The sequence below is a fragment of the Eptesicus fuscus genome, chromosome 13, assembly GCF_027574615.1.
Source record: "Eptesicus fuscus isolate TK198812 chromosome 13, DD_ASM_mEF_20220401, whole genome shotgun sequence".
Classification (NCBI taxonomy): domain Eukaryota; kingdom Metazoa; phylum Chordata; class Mammalia; order Chiroptera; family Vespertilionidae; genus Eptesicus; species Eptesicus fuscus.
The window spans coordinates 42599376-42612482 of NC_072485.1; the positions used below are offsets into that span (position 1 = coordinate 42599376).

Consider the following 13107-nt stretch of genomic DNA (forward strand, 5'->3'; position numbering starts at 1 on the left):
AGATATTTGCCAATGATACATCTGATAGGGGGTTAATAACCAAAATACATAGGGGACTCAAAATGTAATACCAAAAAAAGCAAACTGACTGAAAAAGGCACAGGACCTTGAATAGACATTTCTCCAAGAAGGATATATGAAATACACATATGAAAAGATGCTCAACAGCCGAAACCGGTTTGGCTCAGTGGATAGAGCGTCGGCCTGCGGACTGAAGGGTCCCGGGTTCTATTCCGGTCAAGGGCATGTACCTTAGTTGCGGGCACATCCCCAGTGGGGGGTGTGCAAAAGGCAGCTGATCGATGTTTCTCTCTCATCGATGTTTCTGACTCTCTATCCCTCTCTCTTCCTCTCTGTAAAAAATCAATAAAATATAAAAAAAAAGAAAAGAAAAGATGCTCAACATCACCAATCAGGGAAATTCAAATTAAAACTTCAGTGAGATTACTTCACACCTGTCAGAATAGCTATCATCAATAAATCAATAACCAGCAAGTTTGTTGAGAATGTGAAGAAAAGGGAATCCTTGTGCACTATTGCTGAGATTGTAAATTGGTGCAGCCACTGTGGAAAACAGTATGCAGGTTCCTCAAAAAATTAAAAATAGAATTGCCATATGACCCAGTTATTCCACTTAAGGATATTTATATGAAGAACTTGGAAACACTAATTTTTAAGAGATAGGCACTCCTATGTTCATTACAGCATTATTTACAATAGTCAAGATATGAATTAAAAATAAATAATTAAAAAAAACAATAGTCAAGATATGGATAGAGGAATGGGTAAAGATGATGTACATATATAAATGGAATATTACTCAGCTATGAATAAGAAGAAAATCTCACCATCTGTGAAAACATGGAATGGACCTAGAGTTATAATCTATATAATAAAAGCTTAAGCGACCGTTGTGGCAGGATGACTAGAACAACCATCATATTTCAAATTATAAAGTGATTTATCATCAGTCGACTTGTTTATTCCTTAGATCCTTCAGTATGATATGTGGAATGTTACTCCCACGGACCTGTGGGACTGGAAACTTCTCAAGGACAAGATTGCAAAGTAAGTAAAACATGTAAAGTAGCTTTGAAATAAGAGTTCAGGTTTTCATCCTGGCTCTTCAGAAATTAGCTGTTATGTTAACTTCTGAAACTCATTTTTTCTTCTTTATATGGAGCTAAAATGACGCATCTGCAGAACTATCTTTTAAATACTTTATAATATAATACATGTATAGTAACCTGTAGATTGCTTGGCACATGAAAGCATATCAGTACATGGTAGATATTATCAGCAGATCTTGTTTTAGAGGCCTAACTACTTAGATTAGGTTATTCTTTTTCTCATTAAACTTTTGTATTTCTAAGAGTGCTTACTTTTTAAATATATTTCATTTTTATTTATTGCTTAACTACATTGGGCTCAGAAATGACTTCTGTTAAATTGATTGTCAAAGGAATAAGGGATCTTGGAAGAGCTTTTGTAGGTCTTTCAAACTAATAAACATTAAAGAGATTTGAGGGCAGACAGAATGTTTTGCTGAATGAATAATGAAACAAGTTTTCATTTCCTGTCGTGATGAGGGTCATCTCTGGGTCAGTACATTTGCAGAGTTTTAATTTGAAGAAAGAAGCAGTAGCTTTAAAATGCTCTTTAAAAAAAATAGCCATTTGCAACAAAAGGGGACATCTGTAATACTTTCAACAATAAACAAATTTTTTAAAAGAATAAAAAAATATCCATTTGCTTTAAAAAAAATTTGTTACTCAAATAATACATGTTTACAAATTTAGAAAAACCTACATTTGGAAAGAGAATAAAATGAATATTATCCCAATACTACCTACCTTCTCCAAAAAACTTGTTTGCATTTTTTTGTCTGTCACCCTTCAGATTTAACTTACTTCTGAGCATGTGTATATGTGTACTAGGTGTACTGGTTAATAATGCGGATTCTGTAATCAAAGAAAACACAATAATTTCAAGAGAAACATCAAAAGTGCTTTATTCAAAGTAATGTCCATCGCTAGCTACACATTTCCCCATCTTTCAGGTAATTTGTAGATACCATCCCAATAGAACTTTTCTTGTTTTGAGGCAAAACCATTCAGAGACCCAGTTTTCCACTTCTTCATATGTTTTGAAGTGCTGCTCAGAAAGTGCGTGTGCTATCCATCGGAACCAGTGGTAACCTGAAGGAGCAAGGTCTGGTGAATGCAGCGGGATGGTTAATACTTCCCAGGCAAGATCTTTTAACATGTCTTTAACTGGTTTTGAAGTGTGTGATGGTGCGTCATCATGAAGCAAAATTACTTTGCCATGTCTTCTGGAACATTCTGGTCGTTTCACGATCAAAACGTGGTTCAATTGATTATTTGTCTTTGGTAGCGATCAGTATTAACGGTTTCACCTGGTTTTAGAAGCTCATAATACACCACACCTTCCTGATCACACCAAACACAGAGCATTTCTTTCCGAAGTGATTTGGCCTTGCAGTCGATGGTGATGGTTGATCTGGATCAACCCATGATTTTGTGCGTTTGGGATTCTCAAAATAAATTCACTTTTCATTGCCAATCACAATTAGATGCAAAAAAGACTTTCTTTCATGCAGTTGAAGCAACATTTTACTGATGACTTTTCGGTTTTCCATTTATCTTTCATTCAGTTGTTGTGGCACCCATTTTCCTTCCTTTAAAATCTTTCCCATTGCTTGTAAATTATTGGAAATTGTTTGCTGAGCAATGTTTAATCTTTCTGCAAGTTGTTGAGTTTGACACGAATCTTCAATCCAATTTTTGGTCTTCAAACATTTTCAGTTGACCTGGACGTTCTTTGTCTTTCACATCGAAATCATCACTTTTTAAAGTGTTTAAACCAGTGTTTACAAGTATCTTGAGATGGAGAATGTTCACCATAAGCTTCCCGAAGTATTCAGCAGCACTTTTCTTCAAAATAAAGTAACGAATTAGAACTTCCCGCAAATGCTCTTTTTTGGCACAAAGTTCAACATTTTAAAGTATAAAAATTTCTATGATGTTAACACCCTCAGCAAATTTGAGATACGAAGTTTTGAAGGTTGTTGTCAATACAACAAAATAGCATACATACATATCCAATCGCATATATATCAACATATGTGTAACTCCACCTATTGAAAAAAAATCTGCCTTATTAACCGGTACACCTAGTATATTTATATGCAAATGTAACTTTTACAAAAATGGATATGCTAGATAGCAAGATAACAAGTGCTATGATTCCTGAGTTTCACAGTGCAGTGGCATAAGTCATAGCATAATAAAGATTTCCAACAATTGAAATTGTGCTAATTCTGTTTAGGAGTCAGGCATTTAGGAGAGGGGTGAGCTGTTCCACCCATACTGTGGAGTTGCATTCCTGTATGGGTTAAAATAAAAAATCCATATGTGAGTCTAATGCATGTATTATGTTACTCACAGTAGGTACATTTATTACAATGACTTAAAGTAGCCATCTTCCTGCAGATTGTAGCTTTAGGACTAGCACCTAATAATCTCCTCTTCTTTAGGTATGGTATAAGAAACAGTTTACTTATTGCCCCAATGCCTACTGCTTCCACTGCTCAGATTCTGGGAAATAATGAGTCCATTGAACCTTATACCAGCAACATCTACACTCGTAGAGTCTTGTCAGGAGAATTTCAGGTGAGATCACAACAAGAAAATCTTTCAAAAGCCTGATGTTGGGAGTAAATGCTAATTCATATTTAGTATGCCTATTTTTCTTAGTATGGGGGCAAAGTTTTGATAAAGTGGATCATCTTCGTCCCTAATATTGTTCTAAGTTACTTCAGCCCATAATAGACATTTAATAAATATCTGCCAAAAGAATGAGTGATTGAGGGTTGAAAGCATGAAAGTAACTTGTTGATCTTAGAGTTCATGTGATATTTAGACATTCTGTAATCATAGTGATTTATACTAAAAGATCAGTTTAAATTGGTGATACTTAAAATATACGTAAAAGAGTTAAGACAGTGGTTTTCAGCCTTGGTTATAAATGAGAATTTTTGGTGGGTGGGACCAATGTTTTTTATTTTTAAGGTTCTCAGGTAGTTCTGGTGTTCGGCTAGGGTTGAGAACCACTAATTTAAAAGATTTTTATTTGAATTTGCTGATATGACATAAATTTCTGTAAGTTTGGGGTGAATACATAGGATTTCTATTTTTTTTCTTAAATACTTATTGTTTCCTTATATAGGAAAAAAAGACTCAATCCACATAAATTTACCCAGCTTAGGCAACATTAATTCTTTTCCCTGTTGCAAATACCGTATATTATGTTTCTTGAATAAAAAGGAAATCGAGATTTTAAAGGAATATAACTGTCAGGTAATGGAATGGACCCTTTAGTTTTATGAAAAATAAAAGTTACCAAGTTAATGTTAATTAATTCTTTAATGATTTTATTTACTTTAAGCTTTAGACCATGATCCTGTTTAGGCCCTGTCATTGTCATTTATTCCTTTACATCTTTTGTTCTTTTCCATTCAGATTGTAAATCCTCATTTACTGAAAGATCTTACTGAGCGGGGCTTATGGAACGAAGAGATGAAAAATCAGATTATTGCATGCAATGGCTCTATCCAGGTACAGAATGGGGAAAAAAGTGAATTAAGTTGGGCATTGGAACCTTCTCACTTACCCCAGGCAGTGGAGAGAAAAAATGTCTACCAGTTTGGTCTTAGGCTTGTGGTTATATAGGCGTATGTAGTTCTGTTCACCTCTGTATTATTGCGCTAGGATTATATACATCTTCACACAGCTAGTCCTGGCCTTACCGTTTTGTTTGTGCAATAATATAAAGCAGTGGTTCCCAACTTCTCTGCACATTAGAATCGGGGAGCTTTTAAAATTCTGAAGCTTCGGTTGCACCCCATACCAATTAAATGAGAATGTCTTGGAATAGGATCCAGGCATCAATATTTTTTAAGGACAATGTGCATCAACGTTTGGGGACCACTGACATAAGTCTGAAATTAGAGTCAAACTTAATTTAAAAGTATGGTGGAGGTAGAAGACTAATAGTTCAAAAGACAACTACAAATAGTGTTTAACAGTAAAATATTTGCAGTTGAGACTCGAGACATTTATTTGTAGATAGAGGTTTCTGACTAAACATTAGTTTAATTGACAACACAGATAAAGATTCCTGTAACATTTCACATTTTTTATATAAAAGTAGCATTAGCCAGTCTGCATGTTTTAATGCAAGTTAACCTTGGACCTAAGAAAACCTTAAATCTGTTCGTTCCAAATGGAGTTTGTGGCGTCCTAATTTATTTTAAGGGCTTTGTTTCTTTGCTTCTCTGATCTTGTCCCTGAGTGGCATGGCTCTGAGTATTTGTGTTTTCTTCAAAGCTCAAGGGTCATTTATTGCTCTTTAGCTGTGACTTTTCTCCCTTTATTAAGTGTCTCTTGCACAATGACTATTTAGACCATAAACCAATTACATACAGTGAATGTTTAGGCTATAAACTAATTGAAAGATGGATCTTAAATCACTACCACTAGACTGATATTTTGCTGGTTAGATTTTGTTGGACTTTCTAAACCAGAGGCTAGCCGTCTTAGGAAACTTGATAAGGATCATATTGTATTATACTGAATGGTAGGGTCAGATCTGGCAGGAAGTAGAAGACCAGATCCTTGGGTCATTATTCTATTAATCATACTGCTTTCATCAACTGGAGTACAATAAACATTTGGTTTCCCTTTAGAGCATACCAGAAATTCCTGATGACCTGAAGCAACTTTATAAAACGGTATGGGAAATCTCTCAGAAAACCGTTCTCAAGATGGCAGCCGAGAGAGGTGCTTTCATTGATCAAAGCCAGTCTCTGAACATCCATATTGCTGAGCCTAACTATGGCAAACTCACTAGTATGCACTTCTACGGCTGGAAGCAGGTTGGTGGAGCACATTGAGGAGGACTTCCTGCCAACGTGGGATATTTTGGAATTGAAAGCGTTTTATATTCCAGCTACCTATTAAATATTGCCACCTAGAAAACCTTGAATCTGTTGGCTTCAAATGGAGTCAGCATTTTTGAGAGGGCTTCCTAGAGGAGGTAGAATTTCAAGTTTAGAAAACAATTTGAGCTGGTTAATGGAAATGTGTTTTAGACATTGGTCTTGAATGTCTAGTGTTCTCACAGTTTTTTCTAATAGTTGTATTTACTTCCCTTGTAGGGTTTGAAGACAGGGATGTATTATTTAAGGACAAGACCAGCAGCTAACCCGATCCAGTTCACTCTAAACAAAGAGAAACTGAAAGATAAGGAAAAGGCATCAAAAGAGGAAGAAGAGAAGGAGAGGAACACAGCAGCCATGGTGTGCTCTTTGGAGAACAGAGATGAGTGTATGATGTGTGGGTCCTAAGGAAAGACCTAGAAGAGACCAGCACTTCAATAGCCAAACTACTTCTTGAGCATAGATAGGTGTAATAGATTTGCTTGAAGTGGTAAGGCTTTGCTGAACCTTATTGCAGCCAAAGGGTCAATTGATTTAAAGTATTGTTTCTCTCTATATAGAGGAATTACTTTTTAAAATTGATATATTTGGAATCAAAGTAGTTTTAGAATAAGGAGTAATTAAGTAGAGTTTCATTACCCATTTGGCACTTCTTTTTCTGTTGACTTCAATTTTGGTAAGCAAACAGGTTTGCTGCAAAATTGTGTCATAGCCCATGAGAAGTGCTGACAAGACCTTTATCTGGATAAAGGTCATTCTGAAAATAAACATTTTCAACTGATTGTGTGAGACTAATTATGTCATTTATTTTCATACAAAGGTCAAATGTGAAAGAACATGCTTTTTTCTCTTCTTTTTTATTGTGATAAGATAAACAAGTGTTGCCATTTTACAGCATATAGTTTAGTGGCCTTGAGTACATACACAATTATAACTGTCACCACTATCTATTTCCAGAAGGTTTTCATCAATCCCAAACAGAAACTATATAAAAAACAATAACTCCCATTCCCTTCCCCCTCAGTCCTTGGTAATCTGTTTTGCTTTCTGTCTCGAATTATTCTATTCTAGGTACCCCATATAAATAGAATCGTATAATATGTGTCCTTTTCTATCTGATTTATTTCACTTAGTAGCTTTTCAAAGTTTATACATGTTGTAGCATGTATAAGAATTTTTTTTCTGTTAAGGCTGAATAGCATTCGATTATATGTTTATACCACGTTTTGCTCATCCATTTATCTGTTAATGGACATTTGGGTTATTTCCTTCTTTTGGCTATTCTTTGAATTCTTGCTTTTAATTTGTTGGGTATATACCTAGAACTAGAACTGCTGGAATATATGGTAATCTCTGTTTAACTTTTGAGGAACTGCCAAGCTGTTTTCTACAGCAGTTGCACCATTTTACATTTCTGCCAGCAGTGTATGAGCATTCCAGTTATTTCATATCTTTGCCAACACTTGTTAGTCTATTGTATTTTTTATAATAACCATCTTAATGGCTTTTGACAATTTGATTATAATGTGTCTTGGTGTGGGTCTCTGAGTTTATCTTACTTGTGGTTTGTTGAGCTGCTTGGATTGGTGGAGTCACATCTTTCATTAAAATTTGGGAACTTTTCAGCCATTATTTCTTCAGATAATCTTTTTGCTCTATTCTGTTTTCCTTCCAGGGCTCCCACAATTACATCTATTGGTCCACTTTTTTGTGTCTCACAAGTCCCTTAGTCTCTGTGTACTTTTCTTCATTCTTTTTCTGCTCTTCAAACTATAATTTCAGTTGTCCTATCTTCAAGTTACCTGATTCTTTATTCCTACTCAAATCGGCTGTTGAACCTTTTTGTGATTTTTTCCCCCATTTCAATTATTGTTTCTTCGTGCTCTAGAATTTGGTTCCTTTTAATAATTTTTATCTCTATGCTGATGTTCTGATTTTGTTAATATGTTGTTTTCCTGATTTCCTTTACTTGTGTTCATCTATTCCTTAAGTTCTTCAAGCATATTTAAGACTGTTTTAATGGCTTTGTCTATTAAGTTTGATGACTGGGCTTCCTCAGGGATGGGTTTTGTTTATTTATTGTTAATTTTGATGTTGTAAAATCAAACTACTACTTTATTAAGTGCATTATTACTTTACACAATATGAAAGCAGCTGCGGGTTTGTTATCTAAGGTCTGAGACAGTAGAAGAGGCAAAGGCGTCATGAATTCACCTGTTAACAACTTTATGGCTGGGCATCAGCCAATTCTGGAGGAAGTTGTTAGGATGCTTGCTCTCAAAGTGCTGCTTGAAGGTCTTAGGGTTTAACGTTTGTGTTCTATAGACAGTTCAGGTATATATTAAGGCAGCTTTGGCATCAGCCTTTTGGTCGTGTCCTTGTTTCTTCTTTTATCCAGCTTGCTTTTTGTCAGAAATTTTTAATTTAGTCTTTCCTTTACAAAAAGATCAGTGCTTCTTGTGTTCTCTTTAGAAAGACTCAGTATCCCATTGTCATGGAGATATAGTCCTTTATGATCTTGTAAAAGCTTTATGGTTTGGACTTTTAACATCGAGATGTGCCTTTCTTTAATACTTACATAGTTACCAAATGTAATGCATACCATATATCCTATCACGCACGTAGCCTCTCCTGAGGTGTGATAATACAGAGCCCTTACCACCATTTCAGCCAGCTTCTCTGGTTGAGTATATCACATCCCTTTTATCTTTGCCCTTATGCTTGCTGCTCTCTTAGTTTTCTGTGTGGCTTTGTGGTTTTCATAGCCTTCTCTGAGGGGGTTTAGAGGGAGGTGGGGTCACATTATAAAATATGCACACTTTAGCTATTTTCTCTTATGTTCTTTTTTTTTTTTTTAATGTTTTATTGATTTTTTACAGAGAGGAAGGGAGAGGGTCAGAGAGTTAGAAACATTGATCAGCTGCCTCCTGCACACCCCCAACTGGGGATGTGCCACCCCCAACTGGGGATGTGCCTGCAACCAAGGTACATGCCCTTGACCAGAATCGAACCTGGGACCCTTCAGTCCCCAGGCTGACACTCTATCCACTGAGCCAAACCGTTTAGGGCCTCATCGTCCTTCTTGCTAATAACTGAACATTTCCCCTATTTTCCAAAGAGAATAGTTTCACCTACTCTTAACATTTTTCAACTTTTAATTTTGAAATAATTTCAGAAACAACAGTATGAAAAATTCCTGTGCACACTTCACCCAGATTCACCAATGTTAGCATCTTATGTAACCACAGTGTAATGATCAAAGTCAGGAAATTAATATCGACACACTACTATTGTAATTTACAGATGTTCAATTTCTGACAAGTAGTCAACTAACTAACGTCCCTTTTCTGACCCAGGATCCAATCCAGGACTGCATGTTTGCATTTGGTTTGCATTTGGTTTTCGAGTCTCCCTTTCGTTTGGAACAGTTCTTCAGCTTTTCCTGTCTCTCAGCATCTTACCACTTTGGAAGAGTACCAGCAAGTTGTTTTCTATCGCGCCCCTCATTTTGGGTCGGTTTCAGGTTTCTTGATTAAATTCAGTGTATGCAGGGTTTTTGTTTTTTGCAAGAATACCACATAAATGACATTGTGCCCTTCTCGGTACATCATTTCAGAAGACATGATAACACTTTATGCCACTGCTGGGGATGTTTGTCATTTGCTTAAGAGACGTCCAGGTTTCTCAATTGTGAAGTTACTATTTTCCTTTAGTAATTAATAAGTGCTTGCGAGGGAATACTTTGAAACTATATATATCTTGTTTCTCATCATAATTTTGCTCACTAATTTTAGCATACATTGATCATTCTTGCTTGAAATGTTTATTTCTGTGATGTTTGGCAAATGGGGATTTCTACCTCTATTCCTTCTGCATTTATTATCTGGAATTTTACTGTAAGGAAGAGCTTTCCCTTATCATGTGTCCATCTGTCTATCCATACATCTAAATCAGTATGGACTTGGATTCTAAAGGTTATCATCTATTATTATCTTTATTTTGTTGCTCAAATTTTCCCTCAGTGGACCACTAGAAACCCCTTCAGATGGGTCTTGCTATCCTTTTGACATGTCCCCATCATTTTTTGAGCACTTGCTTACTTTGTGGCACTATAAGATTATCCAGGATCATTTTGTCTTTTATACCCCAGCCCTAGAACCAGCCATTTCCCTGAGAACCCCTGATGCCTTTTATTGAAGAGTGGTATTTATTGGAATGGGCACTATCCCCTCAGTGTTAGTACCTTCTACCTTTAAGTACTTGTCCATGTGTTTTCTTTTGTATTAAAAGAATAATGTTTTCTCACTACCTTAATCTAATAGCTTTAAGATACAGTTTCTACCCTTATAGAACTCATCGTTAAGCAGTTAAAAAATACATTTATCCAACATTAAAACAATGTGATAAAGGAAGAAAACTAACTTATGATAGACATACTGTGTCAGCTGCCTCTTGTCACAAAATTGCTGCAATAGCAAACAGCCACAGAAACTCAGTTTGCGTTATTGCGGGCATTTATTCACACATTCGGGCGGTTAGCTCGGTGTCTCTGCTGATTTCGCTTGGGCTTCCTCACATGTTGAAGGGCTGGCTGGCTATCAGCTTATCTAGTTAGCATCTGTGGGATGGCTGGGGCAGCTCAGCTCTGCTAAATGCATCCTTTGTTCCTCCAGCAGGCTAGCCCAAGCATGTTCTCTTGTTTACAGCAGAGCTGGACAGTAGTTAAAGTGGTAGAAACAAATTTTATTAGGACTGTTGCAATCAGGGAAAAGAGACCTTGGTACAGAACTGGGCTCAACTCCAATTACACTGTGGCAAGGGGAATTTTTAGCCAAGGAGCAGGGGAGGAGTGAATGGATGGAAAATTACATCAGCGATAAGGGGGTCTGGCTGACCTGACCTAACAGGATTCTTTGCTGAAGACAGGCTGGGTGACCAGATCAATCTCAAAGCCGATGTCACATATTTTAGATTTTTATTATACAGCACCCCACTCCTGGTACCACTTTCTGTATCACTTCCTTATTGCCCATGCTGTTCCTTTTGTCTACAATGTCTTTTCTCCATATCTCCTTCCCTTCCAGTAAGCACTTTATCTTATCCCTCAAACACAACTCAAATTCACCCTCTGTGAAGTGTTCTGTTAGTGATTGTCCCTCCTCGATGTTCTTACAGAATTTTGTACATAAAGCTGTCATTGTAAACACATTACACAGTGTCTTTACAGCTTGCTAGGTTGGGACCTCCTTCAGGGTAGAGATCTTATTTCCCCTTTCTTTGCAATCATGGGGTTAGCATGATGTGTGATAATACATGTTTGATGAACGGATGAGAGAATGAATTGGTTAAAATCACATGCAGAAAGAAGAGGAGAAAATTTAGAAGACCGAGATAGAGCTGGCTTTGCAGTTGGTTACTGTGCAACTCTGGATGAGTAGCTATTTTTCGGAAAATGGATGAAAGACTCCAAAATGAATGCAGATAGCCAAAACCAAAGTACAGCAGGGAGGACTCACCTGCACATTTATTTACCCACTTACAGTAATTATAGGACCTATAAGTTCTAGAGAATCAGGCAGGAAGTTCCCTGTGTGAGGGCAGGGACTGGGCCTTTCCAGTGGGGACCTGCAGCTGTGCCCTTTGGAACAGAATCCCCAGGTGCTGCCTGATTTCCTTGGTCCTGGCCCCGTAGATGATGGGGTTGATCAGACACGGGAGCAGTAGGTAGAAGGCGCTGAGCAAGTTGTGCACGTCCTGGGAGGCAGTGCGGGCCACACGGTAGACGATGGATGAGGACATGGTCGAGGAGTAGACGGTGAAGATGACCAGCAGGTGGGAGCCACAGGTGTTGAGGGCCTTGGCACGCGCTCTGCCCGATGAAATGCGGAACGCAGCGTGGATGATGCGGGAGTAGGAGGCTCCAAGCAGCAGCATGTCCAGGACTCTGTTGAAGATGCGGACAGTGAGCCCCACAGTCTTGTTTAGGGAGATGTCCCCACAGGAGAGCTTCATCAGGGCCATGTGCTCACAGGCAAAGTGGTGGATCACATCTGAGCGGCAGAAGTGTGCCCGGGAGGCCAGCCCCACCACGGGAGCAACGATACCTGTGCTCCTGGCAGCTGCCACCCCCACCAGGCAGGCCAGCAACTGGCCTGTCACTATCTCTGGGTAGCGGAGTGGGTTGCAGATGGCAACGTAGCGGTCCAGGGCCATGACCAGGAGGATGTTGCAGTCAAAGACAATGAGGAAGTAGATGCAGAACATCTGGACCAGGCAGCGTGCCAGGGAGATGCGGTTGAAGCGGGTGGAGAAGCTAAACAGCATGGGGGGCACCACGGTGGTGGCGGCACAGATGTTGACAGCCAGGAGCAGGGCGATGAGCAGGTACATGGGCTGGTGCAGGCTCCGCTGGGCCGCCACCGTGTGGATCACCGGGGCATTGGAGGAGACAATCACCAGGTAGAGACTGAGGAAGGGCAGCAGCAGGAGCGTGCGGGTCTCCTGCAGCCCCGGGAAGCCCATCAGGAGGAAGCTGGTGTAGGACAAGTTGGAGCTGCCATTGCCCCACGCTGACATCCTCCCTGGGGAGCAGGATGGCTCTGGGAAGATAAGAGGGGCCGGAGGCCTGGTTTCTGTACCTTGGCCCCTACCAGGGCCTGCCCGAACTTTACCAGGCTTTGATCTCCGTGAGTAGCCAATATTCTTAGGGGGAAAATGAGAAGTTAAGTGTCACAATTTAATGAGAAATGTTTTTTTCAACAAATCTTTGCCTGCATTTCAAATAAATCCCTCAGGGTAGGTTTTGGATGTAGAATTATTGAGTCAAATGACATGAACATTTTTGAGAGTGCCAAGTAGATTTCCAAGAAAGTTGTATCAAGCCCTGACCGGTTTGGCTCAGTGGATAGAGCATCAGCCTGGGGACTGAAGGGTCCCAGGTTCGATTCTGGTCAAGGGCATGTACCTTGGTTGCGGGCACATCCCCAGTGGGGAGTGTGCAGGAGGCAGCTGAATCGATGTTTCTCTCTCATCGATATTCCTAACTCTATCCCTCTCCCTTCCACTCTGTAAAAAATCAATAAAATATA

The 13107-nt window shown here is 38.7% G+C and overlaps 2 protein-coding genes across 3 annotated transcripts in view; one reads left to right on the forward strand and one right to left on the reverse strand.

Moving 5' to 3' along the window:
* The window catches only part of RRM1 (ribonucleotide reductase catalytic subunit M1), a 45987-nt gene extending 39186 nt beyond the window's left edge, over positions 1 to 6801 (forward strand). For both annotated transcript variants that reach the window (XM_054724764.1, XM_054724765.1), the window contains 5 exons: positions 992 to 1068; positions 3557 to 3692; positions 4542 to 4637; positions 5768 to 5956; positions 6239 to 6801. In XM_054724764.1, the coding sequence (XP_054580739.1) occupies positions 992 to 1068; positions 3557 to 3692; positions 4542 to 4637; positions 5768 to 5956; positions 6239 to 6427 (687 nt within the window). In that variant the 3' untranslated portion in view covers positions 6428 to 6801. The remainder of the gene's footprint in view (positions 1 to 991; positions 1069 to 3556; positions 3693 to 4541; positions 4638 to 5767; positions 5957 to 6238) is intronic.
* Positions 6802 to 11590: 4789 nt separating this feature from the next.
* LOC103293652 (olfactory receptor 52K1-like) lies at positions 11591 to 12595 on the reverse strand. Its single transcript, XM_008150030.3, has one exon. The coding sequence runs from the start codon at positions 12593 to 12595 to the stop codon at positions 11591 to 11593; it is 1005 nt and encodes a 334-aa protein (XP_008148252.2).
* Between the last annotated feature and the right edge of the window lie 512 nt (positions 12596 to 13107).